General features: G+C 43.5%; 1 protein-coding gene across 3 annotated transcripts in view; it reads left to right on the top strand.

Moving 5' to 3' along the window:
* ADAMTS17 (ADAM metallopeptidase with thrombospondin type 1 motif 17) overlaps positions 1-17,331 on the top strand; it is a 264,395-nt gene that overhangs the window by 56,965 nt on the left and 190,099 nt on the right. For all 3 annotated transcript variants that reach the window (XM_054042918.1, XM_054042919.1, XM_054042920.1), the window contains exon 7: positions 1,252-1,295. In XM_054042918.1, coding sequence (XP_053898893.1) covers positions 1,252-1,295 — 44 coding nt within the window. The remainder of the gene's footprint in view (positions 1-1,251; positions 1,296-17,331) is intronic.

The following is a 17,331-nucleotide window of genomic DNA, read 5'->3' on the forward strand; positions in this document are numbered from 1 at the left end:
TCTCATGAGAAGGAGCATGCTTGTGATATTACTTAGATTGTAAGCTCCTGGGGGCAGTGGCCATCTCTTTGTTCTGTGTTTGTACAGCATCTAGGACAATCAGGTCTTAGTCTGACTGGGGCTTCTGGGTCTCACTACGGTACAGGCAGTGATAATAATAATCCGCTTCCTATCCTGGTCAAACTCAGGAAGTACAGTGAGATGTGAATAAGGTGGGGGAAACAGGTCAATTGAACTCTTTTGAACCTGGTGAAAGGCTGGTGTTTGTTTCAAGTCTTGGATGAAAATTCAGGCTGGGTCATATTTGATTTGAGTCAGTTTGTCTACCGCTAATCTGAATGTTTTGTTTACTTTTCCCCCCTCTGCGTCCTTCTTTTGTTTTATTTCTGGCTCTTTCCTTTTTCTTACTTTCGGTGTCTGTGGAGCAAGAAAAATATATATACAGAATGAAATAGATTAAAAGAGGGAAGAATTTGAAAGAGAGCAGTTTTTATTGTGATTCCGACCAGTGGTTCTCAACCAGGCGTCCAGGACCCTCTGGGGGGCCGTGAGCAGGTTTCAGGGGGTCCCTCAAGCAGGGCATTCGACTCACTGGGGCCCAGGGCGGAAAGCAGAAGCCCCAGGCAGTTGTCCTGCTTGCTACCCTCTAACGTTGGCCCTGGCTTTTATATGCAGAAACCAGTTGTTGTGGCACAGGTGGGCTGTGGAGATTCTATAGCATGTTGGGAAGGTCTCAGTAAGAAAAAGATTGAGAACCCCTAATTCTGACATAACTTGTTTTCTAGGACTCAGTCCTATATAACCATGTACAATGTCCCCTGATTTCTCCTCCCTTAGTTTTAGATTATGCTGCAGGATCGCATGCCGACTTCTTCTTTTGAGTGCAGTACTGTGTGAATGTGAGTGGCCCAATTTTAGTCTAGGCTACTGACAAACTTTGATGTCATAGAAACATGTGGTTTCCTACTTCGTAATGTGGCAGTTCTCTCTTGCATGTTCAATCTCAAGAAGCCTTGCTTGGTTTGACTTTGGATGTAGTGAGTGGAACTATCAAAATAACTCTTGTCATCTTGAAAATAAGTCAGTGCTGTTACGTGTTGTCATCATGTATAATACACAGCAGTTAAAGGACCTTGACTTTCCTGATAGCTGGGAATGTTTCAGAACTTTGGTTCATGGACCCCTGCTTTTCTTTAATCTGTTCTTGAGGCACAGCATACCCCTGACTTGTGTTTTTTGTTTTCTTTTTAGGACAGATTTCTGCGTACACAAAGATGAACCCTGTGACACAGTGGGTAAGTCAGCACAATTAGGAGGAGTATGTTTTAAACGCCAGCTATGTATTGAGATGATCAGCTCTCTGGACGATTTCTTTGACTCTTGGGTTTGTTCTCGTGCTTCTGTTATGAATGTGGCCATCATGCAAACATGGATCAATCTGCCTGGACTTAACACCTGACAGATAATGCACACCAAGTGTCCTATAGCTGCCCTTAATTGCCTACGTCAGTGGTTCTCAAACTAGGGCAGCGGCTTGTTCAGGGAAAGCCCCTGGCGGGCCGGGCTGGTTTGTTTACCTGCCACGTCCACAGGTTCGGCCGATCGCAGCTCCCACTGGCTGCGGTTCGCCACTCCAGGCCAATTGGGGCTGTGGGAAGTGGCGGCCAGTACGTCCCTCGAGGCCACTGGGAGCCGCATTCGGCTGAACCTGCGGACGCGGCAGGTAAACAAACCGGCCTGGCCCGCCAGGGGCTTTCCCTGAACAAGCGGCGGCCCTAGTTTGAGAACCACTGGCCTACATAACATTCAGATCTAAATGGCAGTTTCATACCTGATGCCAGACTTTGGCAAAGTGGGTATTTTTTCTGCCCCTTTTCTCTGTCTAATCTTGATCTACTTATGGGACCCCTGCCATCACTGGAGTATCTCATTGCCTCTCAAGTATCAAAAAATAGAAACATCAGTAATGAGGTGTCTCTTCCTTCTTTCCCAGCCTGTAGAGGAAGTGTATGAGAGAGAGAAAAGAAGGACCTTACTGAAGCAAAGCCAAATTAGAGATCTTCTTTCCCACTTCTAACTTCCTATCTGCATTGAAGTGTATCCCAGCCCTGATTTTCCAATGGCGCGTGCCACTACATCCCACACCTTACATACTCTGTTTTGCATAGGTGGACTGCATCTCCGGCCCTCCAGTTTTTCTTTTATCGCCACACTACCTGCTTTTGGAGGCATAACTCAATATACTATCCATGATTATCATATGATTGTTTACAGATTTGCTTCAAAATCAAACTGCCTTTGCCTCAGTTTCTTCATTCCAAGTGAATTCTGGCTTCGTCATCTGTTCCAGCAGGTCTCAGTTCAGTCTCTGGAAGTTGGGGAGAACACCGTACTTCGTGCTGATAGAGATAAATAGCTGGGGAGGGTTGGCTTGGGGGAAGATAACTGTAAACATCCTTCTGTAGGAGGTCTGAGACTGTTGTGAAAATTACATCTCAGTACACAGATTCTTCCCTACGTGTGGTGTGGAGAATAATCATAGGAGATGAGGGAAGTAAACATAATTGAAAAATATATACATTCTTCATTCAAATATTAACAAGATCTGTGCTGTATCTCCAGACTTTCCAGTGGGAATTCTTTACAATGTGCTTATTCTCTCCAAGCCCAATGGAAAACATCCTTCCACTAAGGAAGTGTTTAAGCTGTGTACCTGAGTCCGGATATGGCTCCAGCACAGTACATGGTGATCTCTGCGTAAAAATAAAGCTGATGGAAGACACATGCTACTGCTTAACAAATGCTTACTGTGTTCAAATCTCTTTCCTTGTTTAAAGACTGCATTAATGAGGATCCGTGTTCAGGAATTATCTTTCCACATGCAGTCTGGCTGAGGAAATATGATGATGACAATGTCTCTTTTCTGTTCTTGCAATAGCTATATAGTTTCTCTTTGGCCCGTTGGGATTATTGTAGCGGTAGCGGAAGATAGGGTGGTAAATACCACATTTGTTTCCTATTCTTTCCAGTACAGCATTTCCCAACCTGTTGGAAATTGAGCACCCATTCAAGAAAATGAAACCAGTCCTGCTCCCTCCACGTAACCATCTTAATGTATTTATCTTCCGTGCCCCACTGGCTAGCTCTTCCTTCCTTCCCCAGCAGGGGATGTATCCTACACTTCGGGAAATGGTTGTGCAGATCTTTGTAATATGATGCTTTCTCTCCTCTGTTACATGCCATGGTGAACACTGAAATCATTAAAAAGCGACAAAGAGTCCCGTGGCACCTTATAGACTAACGGACGTATTGGACCATAAGCTTTCGTGGGTGAATACTCACTTTGTCAGATGCATGACGAAGTGGGTATTTACCCATGAAAGCTTATGGTCCAATACATCTGTTAGTCTATAAGGTGCCACAGACTGTTGCTTTTTACAGATCCAGTCTAACACGGCCACCCCTCTGATAATTGAACTCATTAACAATTTTTAAAATGCCATCACTGGGATCCAAGTGAACGCCTAGTGAAATTAATGAGACAGTTTGGCTCTCTTGGAGCTGCTGCTTCAGGCTCTCTGCAAACTCAGGTGGATGCCTCAGCATTGAATTTTGTAGGTTTTCTTTGAAATGATGAGATCTAGGAACTCTTTAGCTTTAATTAAAAAAAAAAATGTTGGAGAACAACTGAGATCTGTCTGCCCATCAGCCTGGTGTCCATTTATGCCCCCTACTTTAGGAAATGCTGCTCAAGTGGTCGGATGTGGAGCTGGAAGGGTGAGAGTCACTTCTCTGGCCATCTGTTCATCATCTGCCTTGATTAGGATTATCTCATTGAGTTATAACACAGTGGTGCAGTATGCATTTTGAGGCTGCCATGGTTTGAGGAAGTAGCATTTCTAAGGCAGAACTGATTTGATAGGTCTGAGTAAATTGGTCATCCTTGTACTGAAAGGGGTACATCCTAAACAATATGATGGTTTCTTGACGGCTTGGCTACACCAAAGATTTTTGTTTACCTAGAGATCACTGTCTACCTTTTCTGTGGATAAACATGACCCAGTAGTGATTTTTTTTTCCCCCCCACGGCAATTTATATAAGCTCCCTTTCCCTCTCTTCACCCAAGGTGTGGTGGTATCACCCTAAGATTTATCTTTATTTGTCAAGTTCTCCCCGATTGTCATCCATGCATATCAGGGAAGTTACACCAGCAATTAAGTTGTCCTTGTGTTGTTTGTGTGTGGTGGGTCAAGGGGAAGAATAAACTATAGTAATGGTCTTCTACTTCAATACAAGGCTCACCATTTCAAATAGCAGCATCTATGCACAATTCCTACGCGGTGATAGTGGAGATTCTGCAGGTTCCCCTACTATTCAGAATAGGAAGTAGCGGTTATGTCTCCGGCACCAGTATGCAAGAATTGTCGACTTTTTTAATAACCACCATTATGTGCGTTGAAAGTATATTAAAAGAAGTTATTACATTTAGCTGATCTTTATATGGATATATTTAGATCTATCTACATTGCATCTGGTTTTGCTTTCTAATACTTATGTGATCCGTTACTGTTATGTTTAAATGATAGTGTTCATGGCCATCCCTGAAACAGGAATCTCTGGGTGATGTTCCCTGGCCTGTGTTATGCTGGAGGTCAGTCCAAGTGATCCTAATGGTCCTGTTTGGCCTTAAGTTCTGTGAATCTATGAAAGCAGCTCGGTCACTGAACAGACATCCCCTGCACTATTGCCAGTAGAGCAAAGAAAAAGAAAAAGCTGTTCAGTGCAAAATGACATCCACCTGACAACCCTGAATTCATGCAGATCCCTTCGCGTTGCTTTGTTCGTGCCACGTTCTCATTCTCTTAGGGCATGTCTACCTGGTGGGGCAACGTGCTCTAGAGGGGTGTGATTTCTAAAGCGCACGCATGTGCTGTGCATTAATTGTTCCGTGTATACCTTGCTGGTGTGCTCTAAAGGTTCCTAGTGCACTTTAACAGAGGATTGTTTCAAACAGGAAGCTGCCACGGCCTGGGCGGCCTCCCTAGTGGGCAGAGCAAGACCTTGGCTGGCAGTTGTGGCGGCAGTTCAGCTCAATGGCAAGCGTCGATCCGGGAGTCGGGTACCGATCCGAGGGTGAAACGAGTCAGGGTTGAGGACCCAAGCCAATGGTCAGAGTCTGAGTTGGAATCAGGGTAGGGAGGCAAGGACTCAACTGAAGCAGGTGGGAGTCCAGGCTGGAGCAAGGGTTGGAGCAGGAAGCGAGAGCAGGGCAAACTCCGCTTTGGGCGTGGTATGCACTGAGCTGCCACAGTGCTCCTGCTGCTGCAAGGCTCAAGTAGCAGGTTGCCGGTTCCCCTGCCCAGTCACGAAGCACAACTACTTGGAGAAGGCTTGTTGGGCCTAGCTGAGCTTGATGGGTTGCCTAGCAACGAAGTGCACTAGACTGGTTGAAGCGCACTAGACAAGCTTTAAAGCACACCAGCAGCGTCTACATGGACCAATTAACGTGCAACCCGTTGGTGTGCTTTAGAAATCCCCCGCCCCCATAGGGCATATTATCCCACCGTGTACCCCCACTCACTTTTGTAACGTGGCTTTAAATTTAAAGAACCAGGTCTCAGCAGAAGCATGCATCATTTTTGCTTCTCCCCCTTCCCCCCACCTCCAGTGTTTTCAAAAGATTTGACGTGGTTGTTAAATTGCAGGATTAAGAAAAAAATGGTAATTAGTTGCTTTTCAGAGGCGCTTTGCTCTTCTGCGGGGCTGGATTAACCCATCACTGGGCCCTAGGCAAACATACATTTCTGGGCCCCTAGCTTCTAATTTGAATAGCAATACATTCCAGTGATGTTCCCTCCATTACATGCCTCTGCAGTAAATTCCCATCCCAGGCAGTTTACGTCCTTGGAAAAGAGGTGATTTCTTTATCCAGTGTCCTCCTCTCTCCCTAACTCTGCTGGGAATGGCTAAGTGAGTCTCACTTGTGTGAGGACTATCTCTGCCCACTCATCCACTGGGGTGGATTTGCATGCCAACTGAAAGAACTTCACTCGCTTGAGGGAGTTGCATTGCAGCCTGGCACACGGGATCACAATGCCACTTAAGTTTGGCTCGGCTGCCCAAATTTGAGTGGTGGTGTGACCCCGTGCACCGGGTCGCTACCCCACTCATTTGAGTGAAGTTCTTTCAGTTGGCATGAATCTGCTTCAGCAAAAACAACCCCCCCAAAATGAAAAAAGCACAACACCAGTGCACCATTTTCAGCCTCCCTCATGAATTTGGACTCCAGGCACGTGCCTAGTTTGCTTATGCGTTAATCCGGCCCTGCTCTTCTGTCGTTAAAAGAAGTTTTTACATAAGTACATAGTAGTGATCATCTTGGAATAGCTCAATGGTCCATCTAGCCTAATGTACATCATGCTGTCTTGTGTATGATATTGGCCAGTATTTCATAATGCACTACCATGTTATGTATAAGGGAAGAGACTTCTTTCTGCTGTCAAATGGCAATCAGTTAATGCCCTGAAGCATGAGGATTGATGCTACTGATGCAGAAAGAGTAGGGAGCCCAGAGTCTGGACACCTGATTTCTCTTCCCAGATCTGACCCTGACTTCCTGTGTGACCTTTGGCAAGGTCACTTAACCTCTGAATGCCAAAGTTTATCTCTGTTAAATGGGGATTTTAATACACACCCCACAGGAGATCATGTAGCTTAATGAATTAACATATAAAATGCTATAAGAGGGGTCGGCAACGTTCGGCACGCGGCTCGCCAGGGTAAGCACCCTGGCGGGCCGGGCCAGTTTTATTTACCTGCTGACGCGGCAGGTTCGGCCGATCGCGGCCCCCACTGGCCACGGTTCGCCGTCCCAGGCCAATGAGGGCGGCAAGAAGCCGCGGCCAGCACATCCCTCGCCCGCGCCGCTTCTCGCCGCCTCCATTGGCCCGGGATGGCGAACCGTGGCCAGTGGGGGCCGCGATCGGCCGAACCTGCCGTGTCAGCAGGTAAATAAAACTGGCCCGGCCCGCCAGGGTGCTTACCCTGGTGAGCCGCGTGTCGAACGTTGCCGACCCCTGTGTTATAATATCCCTGGCTATAAGGGACAGAACAAGCCCAACATCTAATGTTGCCCACGTATGTTTAAGGGCGTATGTAAAGAGTGCATACTGTTACATAAAGTATTATGCGTGCTACAATAAGTAGGCACAGCAGTGTTGATAACAACGGCGTTTGAGTAGTAACTCCTTAATTTCTGTACTTTTGTGGCTGCCGTGGAAGTAGAATTGCTGTTTGTGGGAGGATTGGGCCCATGCAGTTGTTTGACGGTAGGTCTATGCAATTTAAATAAGTTACTAGAGGGCCTCATTTGAGCTTGAGGCGCTCCAAATGCTATCCCTAACACACAAACTGCTGGGAACTTCTGCCTGCCATGCAGACACAGAGAAAGCAGCAGCAGGAGGTTTGTATTTGTATTCTGGCAGAGGTTTGTCGCTCATGCCAATTGCTCGGGGGACCAAGTTCAAGTTTTCTTGGCCCAGCTGCCGTGATACTGTTGAAAGTTACATAATGGCTGAAACAAGCTCAAAAGTGGTGAAAATGTGGAGGTACGGCTTTGTGGGATGATATCCTGAGCTGAATCCCTTTTATTTTGGAAATAGCCTGTCGCAGCTCACTGCCCATAGTTGGGCTGAAGAACAGATGGCTTTTAAAAGGAGGAGGAAAAAAATAATAAACCCACGTGCGAGACAATTCCATTAATAGTGTTTCAACAGCCATGGCCGGTAGGACTTCCAGCCCCCTCTGGGATTGAAGCAGAGGAGGTTCGCGTTATACAACACAGCCTTCCCTGTTGACACAAACTACTTCAGCAGTTTGCAGGCTGCTGCCTCTCTGTCTCATCTCTTGTGATGTGACTTTAACCAGGTCTACTGTTTCCTGCAAAAAAAAAAAAAATCTCCGTTCCAGCTGAGCTGCCTTCAAGCCAGCCAAACGGAGAGTTCAACATCTAGCTATTAATATCAGACTGACGCTTGGAGCCCTGCGCGTTGTCAGAATCCAACCTCTGTGACATAAGCAGGTTGAGAATGGCCCTTTCGTTGGATATTTCCATCGCTCAATGCCAAAGAAGCAGCTTTCTGGTTAGTTCGGAATGAGCCTGAATATTTCAGACTTAAAGCTTTGCCTTGACTCCTCACTGTGTGTGTCACCCCGGATCCAAGCCGAAGCTTCCATTGACTCAGTTAATAATAAAAAGTGAGGGCAGAGGGAGGAGCATGAAATGCAAAATAAGAGTCTTGCTTAAATCTCCTTAATTATCCTGATCGAAAATTGTCTTTACCTCCAGCTTAGTCACGTGTGTCTCCCAGCCTCTCTGTGGTTTGGTTCTGGAGAGGGGAGTGTTGTATGTGCTCTGTCTTAACACCTATCTTTCTCCAACTCTTGTTGACAGTGAGGCAGTGTGGCCTGATGGAGTGGGACTCTGGAGTCTGGGGTTTCATTCCTGGCTCTGGTTCTGGCCTGGCGAGGGACCACTTCCCCTCTTTGTGCCTCTGTTTCCCTATCTGTAAAATGGGGATAATAATCCTCAGCTCCTTTTGTAAAGTGCTTAAGGAACAGTATGAAAAAAGCTATATATGTGCTAGATGGTAATGTTCTGTGGAGGCTTCATGTTCCCTCTCCTGATAGCACCACTCCTTAGGAGAAGTTTTCTGTTCCCACATCCCTCTGCTTGCTGATGTGTGTAGTCTCCTTGGGGTCCCCACTAGCAAACATTTCAGGACTATACCTGGATGATGCAAAGATGCTGCTATGTCTTTGACTAGGCATAGTCCTTGCATTAAACCTCACATAGTTGGTACTTGCATTTCTTGCATCATCCTTGGCCTTTTTGCTAGTTCAGTCAGGTTCTGCATCTTCTCTCCTACCCACTGCAAATGATGGTTCTGAGCTTGCTGCTATCTCTTCCGTATTTTGTGTTTCTGGGGCTTCCTTTCTATCTGGTACTGATTCTAACTCTCCCATCGGAATCTCCCATCAGATATAATTAATCCACTAGGAGTGGGAAAGACCTATTTGGTATGGCATGAGTGGAAAAGAAAAGGCATCCTCACATTAAAAGATCTTTTTGATAATCGTTCAAGTTGAGAATTTCTGCACATTCCAGGTGGGGTGGTGGTAATTTGATGGCAGAATAAATAGAAATACCTTCGCCTGAAAACAATCCACTAGAGAAGTGATGCATGTCTTTAGATGTTGTCTTGCTGCCATCTAAATCAAACACACTATATATATATATATATGCCCAAAATAAAGGGTCTTCTGAAAGGGACTATGTCAGGTTGATTTAGGGCTTGTAAAAAAACATGGGGCCTGATTCTCCTCTGCCTTGTCTCTTTTTTAGTTATTTGTGACTGTGTAAAGCACTTTGTGTAGGTGTCAGTGAAAACCCCAGGGCCCAGGCAATGGAGAATCACGCTGGTTTTACTGAACTGACTTGAGCAGCCGTGCTATTCACTTCAAACTTTCCCTTTTGATTTAACTACTTCCTCTGTAGTTTTTGCAACCTAAATATAATACAGAATGGTGCTAGTGTTCAATATTCTCCCACTGCTATCTCCAACGCCCTTTTTTTTTAAATATATAAATATATATATATATTTTTTGCATGCCACATCTTATGTGGGAAGACCTTCCAATCCTGCTCATCAGGCATCAGTCTCTCTCCTTCCAAATCCCTCCTAAAATCTTACTACTTGCATGCCAAGTGAGTTTAATAAAAATTAGACATTTTAACGAAAACCACTGAGATGTGCATCGACCCGACCAAGTACCACTTGATCTTCCTGCTCTGACCTTTGTCCTTCCTCACCTTGTTCTCTTGCTCACTCCATTTCTTGTTACACTTATTTGTAGCTTCATGTTTATGATTTCAGTGGGACGTCTTCCATGTTGTAAAGCTAAACCATGTGTGCAGCATGTCTTCAGTCACTAGCTATTTGGGCCAGGGACTTTGGGTGAAATCCTCACTTCCTTGAAGTCAGGGTGTTTTGCCATTGACTTTATTTGGGTCAGGATTTTAGCTCTTCTATTTTTGTATGTTCTGTGATGCACCCAGCATGCTTTTGGTTGCTGTAAAATTAAGTGGCCAAGGTTTTGATAAAGTGACTAGTGATTTTAGATGCCTCTATTTTGGGGTGCCTGAGATGCATTCAAAGGGCCTGATTTCCAGAGGATGCTCAGTACTTTCGGAAGATCAGTCAGTCCCCTTCAAAGTATCTCAGTTTGGGCACCCAAAACCACTGATTTGCTTTTGAAAATCTTGTTCAATAATAGTAATGGTTCATAAAGGCCAGAAAGTGAAACTAACCAGAAAAAAAAAGTGAAACTGACCAGTCTATTTTCACTAAGACAAGGGAAATGCAAAAAGTAAACAAAAAGAACCTAGCTGCTGTATACTGGTATAGGTCTCTTTCCAGACTGTAAAAATAGAAAAGAAGTCAAGTATGCCAGATTAAATAAACTGCATATTTACTGTCAAATACCTTAGCCCTTTTCACCAATTTATGTGTAAATGTAACTTGTTGAGTAGAGTGCTGACTTTATTTTGTAGGGACCTTGTTTTCTCTTTACTGCTGTGGAAATTGGAGTGTTTGAATTTTATTTGTTTTTTAATTTGTCTTGCAGCTTAGTAGTCTTGTTTAGTTTTGTCTTCAATGGTGTATGTGTCTGTATCACACCTTCTACCTTCATTTTTCTGTCTGGCACTTCGGGGTGGATTCATTTGGATCAGTGCTCAAGTCCTTAATAAAGAAGTGCTGGAATGCCGTTCCAATGCTCGCAGAGTGCCAGAACGGCATGTTGGCTCCCAAAAAAGTGCTGGAACGGTGTTCCAAAGCATTCCAGCGTGACTCAAGCCCTGATCTGGATAAAGAGACACTTGCTGTTACTGCACGTAACAGTGTACAGCCGCTCTTGCTTGAGAGCATCGTTCAGAAGCACTGCAGTAGATTTCTGTGTAAACCCAGTCAGGCAAACAGTTGGATGTGTAAAGTGAAGTATAGACGCTTGTCTCCCAGGGTCCTTTTTCTTTCCTGGAATAGGCAGTTTGTGTACTTTGGATTCACCTGATGTACTGTTAGAATTCGTGAATTTTAGTTTTGGCTCCCGGATAGTTCCCTGAATGGATTAATATTTTGATTAGAGCTGACTTCTAGAACATTGCCTAAGCACCATGACATCACTGACGGCTGCATTCCGTTTCATCACAATTTAAAGAAACCCGCTGTTTATCTCTGAAAGCCGTCGGTTCCATATGCAGTCGGACGCATATGAAGGCAGGGCCTAATTGATGTCCAGCTAGCACATCATGCCAAACAAATGTCAGGAAGAGCTCTGGAATCGCTCCCGGCTACTGTATGTGTGAAACTGAGAAGGCTTTGAGGCAGATGTGAACAGAATAACTTCAGTACATTAGGTCTGAAGACAGAGCATTCCAGGGAATGGATTATAACTACCAACTTTTATCTCTGTTTTGGTGGTTTTGTATCATTTTTTGCCATTTGTCTCCAAAGTCAATTTCCATGTACACGGAGATTGGTCATGGAGACTGGTTTTTTAAATGCTGCCTGCTATGGATGGAATTCACCAACCCCTTGTTCTACCCTCATTCATTTCCTTCCTTCAGGTTTGCTCCTTCTGGGATGCTCATAAGAAGTGAATTAACAACATTTAAAAACTAAAAGGCTAAGCCTTTCTCTGGCTTTCCTAGTGTGTCCGGTCTGCATTGTTCCTCTTTTGTATTGTAAGCCTTTGAAAACAGGGATGTATTCATTTTGTACAGTTCCACGCACACTTCATAAATAATCCATCATTTGTCAGCAGTATAAAAGACGGGAGAGGCCCCAAATGAGATCCTGGCCCCTTTGTGCTACGTGCTGTACAGACAGAATAAAAGAGAGTTCCCTGCTTTCAAGAGCTTACCATTGAAATAGACAAGACTGAAAAAGGGTAGAAGAGAAAAATGAGGCATATAGAGGTGAAGTGATTTGCCCAGGGGGATGCCGCAGGTCATCAGTGGCAGAGCTAGGAATAGAACTCTGATATCCTGACTTTCATTAGAGACCCTGCCTTCCCAATAGAAATAACACCCATTTTTAAAAAAAAATCTAAATATTGTTTCACTTTATGCTGGTTAGAAATAGAAAAGCTTTCTTGAGTGGCATGAACTGCTGATTAGTAATGTCCTCTGCATAATGCAGCTCAAATCTCGCAAAACAGGTTCTTCAGTTCAACATCTTAATGATTCAATTCCCCAGCAAGTCACAGTCTTATGTCTGTCTCTTCCCAGCCCTCCATCTTTATGTGCATCTTTATTTGCATGTTTCACTCTGGTCAATCAGCCATAGGCTGAAGGCATCATTTTCGGCTTAAGAAGGAAGATGAATTTATATTTGAAAATCATCTGAGGTTTTTTCTCTCATGTCAGACATACATGGTTCTTATCCAGCTGACTGCTTTTTGATGTCTTTATCCTTTGCTGGCTTGAAAACATTTCAGGTATCTTCTATTGTTTTATACGCCCTGTAGCTTTGGTTTTGTGTTTTTTTTTAATCTGTGTAAAAACATCTGTATGTGGCAGTGTAATAAGGTATGGACATTTATGGAAATAAGGCATGATTGCATTCATCTGAACACTTGCTCCACTGGATAATCACATAGAAGCATTCCAAGTTGCACACATGATATGTAATAGTAACAGAAGGAAATGAAGTACAGTTGCAAATTGTACTTGTACATTTGCTTTGTCTTGTAGCTACCAAGGTAAATGCATTTTTTGAGATTAAGGTTAAAATAAAGGAGAGATGAGACTTCATCAATGATAGACCAGGAAAAATCGGTTAGCACGGCCAAAAAAAAAAATAAAAATTATACATCCAATATAGGTTGGTGGGGAAAACTGACCAGGAAAAGGAGCCCAGAACTGGAGTAAAATGATTTTTTATTTTTTAACATTTGGTGTAATACATATGAGATGATCACATATCTTCGTGTTGGGGGGAGAATTTCAAAGGCACCCCATTGACTTGCAGTGGGAGTTGGATGCCTAACTGCATTCTCTGTTTTTGAAAATCTCTCCTTTGTTTGTCAACCAATTGAACATGCTTTTAATATGATGGGTACTACAGTCCATGGCTTTGTCACCGTTATAAGTTAAGAAACTTTAAACCGCTTCCAACCCCATGATTCAGAGTGTAATTTGATCACCAGGTAGGATCAGGAAGAAGTAAGTTCCGTAGTATAGTATTGCATCATTAGGTATATTCTGATTTTTCTCACCTTTCCCACAGAACTGTGCATTAGCCATGGTCAGAGAGCGATGGTTTCCCATCAGTTTTTAAGTAAAACTCATCCATTTCATTCGTAAGTTTGGCTTCTTGCAGAGGTGGTTCAGCTATGAGCACGCATGGCATATTCTATTCCAGCTCTTTCAATAGAATTGTAAGGACAAACTTTTCAAAAATGGTTCCTTTACAGCAGGTATAATTAGGTGTTTGCTGGGCTTCATGAGTGGGATAATACCTTACCTTGGAGAGCTAAGGGTATGAATAATTTTGTCTTGGGTTTATTTTTGATTTTGTGATCTGGACCAACATTCATATCTGTGAATGCAGCTTATATATGTATAATTTAGAGAGCTAAGATATCTAAGAAATTCCAGGAAATTAGATGCACCCTCTATGAATACTCAGCATGGCACTTTGAATTTGACAGATCTTGGGGTTTCTAAATGGAAATCTCTAACATAGGCGGGGAAGGGGACTCTAAAAAGGAATAACAACCTTCGACCCCCAATCCTACATTGAAATGCACATGGGCCCCCACTGAAACCTCTGGGAGTCTATGTGGGCATAGGAGCCTTTCTGCAGATGTCTTATTTCAGGTTCAGGTGTAGCTCTTGGTCTGAAGCAGGTTAGCTAGTCTTTTAACTTTACAATAGGATAATAGACATGTGTTGATTTTTAAAGAAAGTAAACCTCCCTCAACCCATCAGATGTCTTTCCCCTTATGTTTTCTTTCAGGGCGGTTTCAGAAATGCTAAAGACCTTTGTTTGCTTAGCTTGGAATTAGCCTTGTGTTTGTACTTTAATTTGTGGTCATGAGCAGTCAGCAGGTTCAAAACACTTGTTGGATTTGTGTGGTTGCCCCATTGGTGTCATATAGTTTTGTTCAGCCACTTTGACTGATCTGTTTGCACTAAGTCTCCCTGTGCCCATAATTAGACTGCTGTGTACATGTTAACATTCTGCTGAGCAACTGTTTCAGTAATGTAATCCACTGAGCCCTTGTGCATACAGTAAAATTAGCACGGTAGTAAACAGGTATTATGTTGCAGCTACTTAAAATAATGGCTTTTTTGGTCCCGGTCAGTGTGGAAAAACCAGACAGACACATATATTCACTTTTAGGTTAAAGATCTGCTGTAAAAACTACAATCAGCCTTTATGTTTTTCTGATGTGAAGGGAACGCTAAGAGATGGAAGTTAGATTTTCTTTAGCATTTACATTTAAACAGGATGCTAATCCATTATATGTTCCTCGGAGCTGGTCTCTGAGAACTTTTTGAGAGGCAGTAATTGCATGGAATCAGGTTTTGTGTGCTTCTTAATATCCGGCATGGATCTGGTCTCATGAACATGTTTTGTGTGAAAAATCTTCAAAGTGTTGTAATACTTACAAAGCACTTTACAGCATCAAGGAACTTTAGAAACTTTAATCCTGACATCCCACCTGTGAAATAGCGTTTTAGATTTCTTTTGGCCAGATGTACTTGGCATTCAGCTAAGCAGTTGGTGCTGGTAGTAATTCTTTTGTGTGCCATGAATGTTTGACAGTCAAGTCCAAAGGTGTTCTTGTATTTTCACTAGAATCCACAAAGAAGTTGAAAGTCACAAGTCTGTGAGGTCTAAGGTCCTGGTTCAGGAGAGCACATGAGCACACATTTAAGTCTGGCTGTATTCAGTATGGTGCTTAAGTGTTGTCCTTAATAGAAATGCTTTCCTGAATATGGGTTTAAGGTCCTATAAACTAGATAGGTTGTCTAGGACTATTTGAAGTCAGTCAATATGTTAGAACTGTGAGCACTGGAATAAGCCTGCTTGTTGTGAACATTTGCTTTGGGCTGCTGGTTTAGTGAAGTTGCAGTCTTGCTTCTTTAGAAGAATAGAGCTGTGTGCAGTTTTCTGTTTATTTGAGGCCCAGCCAGTGTTGTTTGGGTAAGCACCTCACTCAACATCAAATGGAGAATACAGTCAAGAAATAGCCATCTGGGTTGTTTTGAAGATAATGAGTGTAATTCTGTTCTTACATGCCGTAGTTTAACAGTGGTGCCAATCCATTGTCTTCATAGGAGCCATTCGTGATTCACACTGATGCAAGTCAGCTCAGAATCGGGTTCTGTATAATATGTATCCCTGATCAGATGTAGTCTGCTGTTTTCAAGTAGTCCATGCAAGTATTCAAGGCTGGGAGCTTACGGGAGAGGGACAGCTGTGTCGTTTCCTTTCAAAGAGGATAAGTTGCCTTCCCACCCCCCAGTCTGATATATTTCAGCCTCTCGTCCCTGCTGTGGTGCTGTTTTCCTTTTTCTCTGGGATTCGTCATTCTGCCCCATCTAGTCTCTCTGTACCTGGTCAGCTCTCACGTAGCACCTCCCCATTTCCCTCTCCAGAGCAGAATGCAGAAAAGCAGCACTTAGCACAATCCTCTTGCATGTTTGCACTTTCTTAGCAGCTCTGGTAATATCTATTCTTTGAAATGGATGAACGGGAGTTGATCCTTTGAGGGGACTATCTCAGAGCGCTCGGTATCTTGCAGAACTGAGCCCTAAATTTCTGCATCTAGTTAGTATCAAACGGCTGCAGTTGGCACTGTCCAGGAAGCACTGTGATGCAAGGGCACACCTGTAATTGCACTTATGGTTAATTCTATGGGATTTTTCTTGTCTGGGTGACTGACTTTAAAACAAACAAACAAACCATGAGGCCGTGGAAGAGGGGGACATTCCCACAATCCTGTGCTCAGTTTAAACCCCTGTGAGAGAGAACCACGTGCTCACATCAGTTGTCAAAGCTGTATCTATTCCTTATTGCTTTGCTGTCCTCCTCTTCACACAGTGGACAGATTTCCTACGTTGAGTCCTTGGGTGGGTGGTGCCAGGGGAGTAAGTGGTATTTGGAGGATCAGACGGTGATCGCTTTTATCCTTTATTTTGACTCATGTGGGCTGTAATCTTTTTTATTTATGTCAGTGGAGCTCAGTTCATCAGTGGCCACTGGTCTGAGTTCTGCAAAGGTAGTTTTGAGCCATCAATGCTTGAGGAGTTATGAGGGTTCGCTCTTCCTGGGAGGTATCTGGTATTCTTATAAAGCCTGAATTGTGCAGGATTGTTGGAAGTACTGAATGCTTCTTTGGGCTAGTTATGTTCAGAAACATAAAAACTCTTTTAAATAATACTATGAATGTCCTTAAATATCCATCAGTGTAATAGGATCATTCGTATTCATATTCTGGTAGTGACTAGAGTTGCCAGACAAGATGAGAGCCCCATCATGATAGGAGCTGTTCAAACATATAGTAAGAGATGGTTCCTGCAGGGAAGAGCTTTCAGTCTAAATAAACAAGACCACCAAAGAAGACACCCCAAAGACTAATGGACACGACAGCCCAAAGAGAGGAAGGAGAGGTACAGAGAGCGGAGGTGATTTGCCCAAGATCACACACCAGGTCAGTGACAGATTCAGACTCTCCTCAGTCAGAGTCCAGTTCCCTATCTGCTGTGCCTGTGTGTAAAGGGAGGGAAACTCAATATCTGACCCTATAGCACTAAACTTCGGGACGTATGACTGTAATGAACTACCACCCGAGGTTGTTAACAGGAATGGCGCTCAGGACTTTCACCATCAAAAGCACGTTTCTCCATTATTTGAGCTAAAGGGTTAACTTAATAGCTGGTAGCAGTAATAGGTCTTATCCTTGATGTGGCCCAGCCATTAGAGTGAGAGACGCAATACTCAACTAGTGTGTTATACAAAATCCACATCAGAGTTTTCTCGCTATGGCCTGTGATGTCATTATTGGCAGATCCATCAGGAGTAATGGGTACAGGATTTGATGGTTAGCGTGCCGTGTATGCAGTTCAATACAATTCATTTAAATGGTGGTGTCTTTTGGCTAAATATTTCAGAACCATTCAGAATCTCTTCTCATTGTCCCTTTGGTTTAATATATTGGAGTAAGAAACAAGGGCCAACGTTTTCAAGTTTGGATAC

This window comes from Malaclemys terrapin, chromosome 10 (genome assembly GCF_027887155.1).
Source record: "Malaclemys terrapin pileata isolate rMalTer1 chromosome 10, rMalTer1.hap1, whole genome shotgun sequence".
In the NCBI taxonomy this organism is placed as follows: Eukaryota; Metazoa; Chordata; order Testudines; family Emydidae; genus Malaclemys; species Malaclemys terrapin.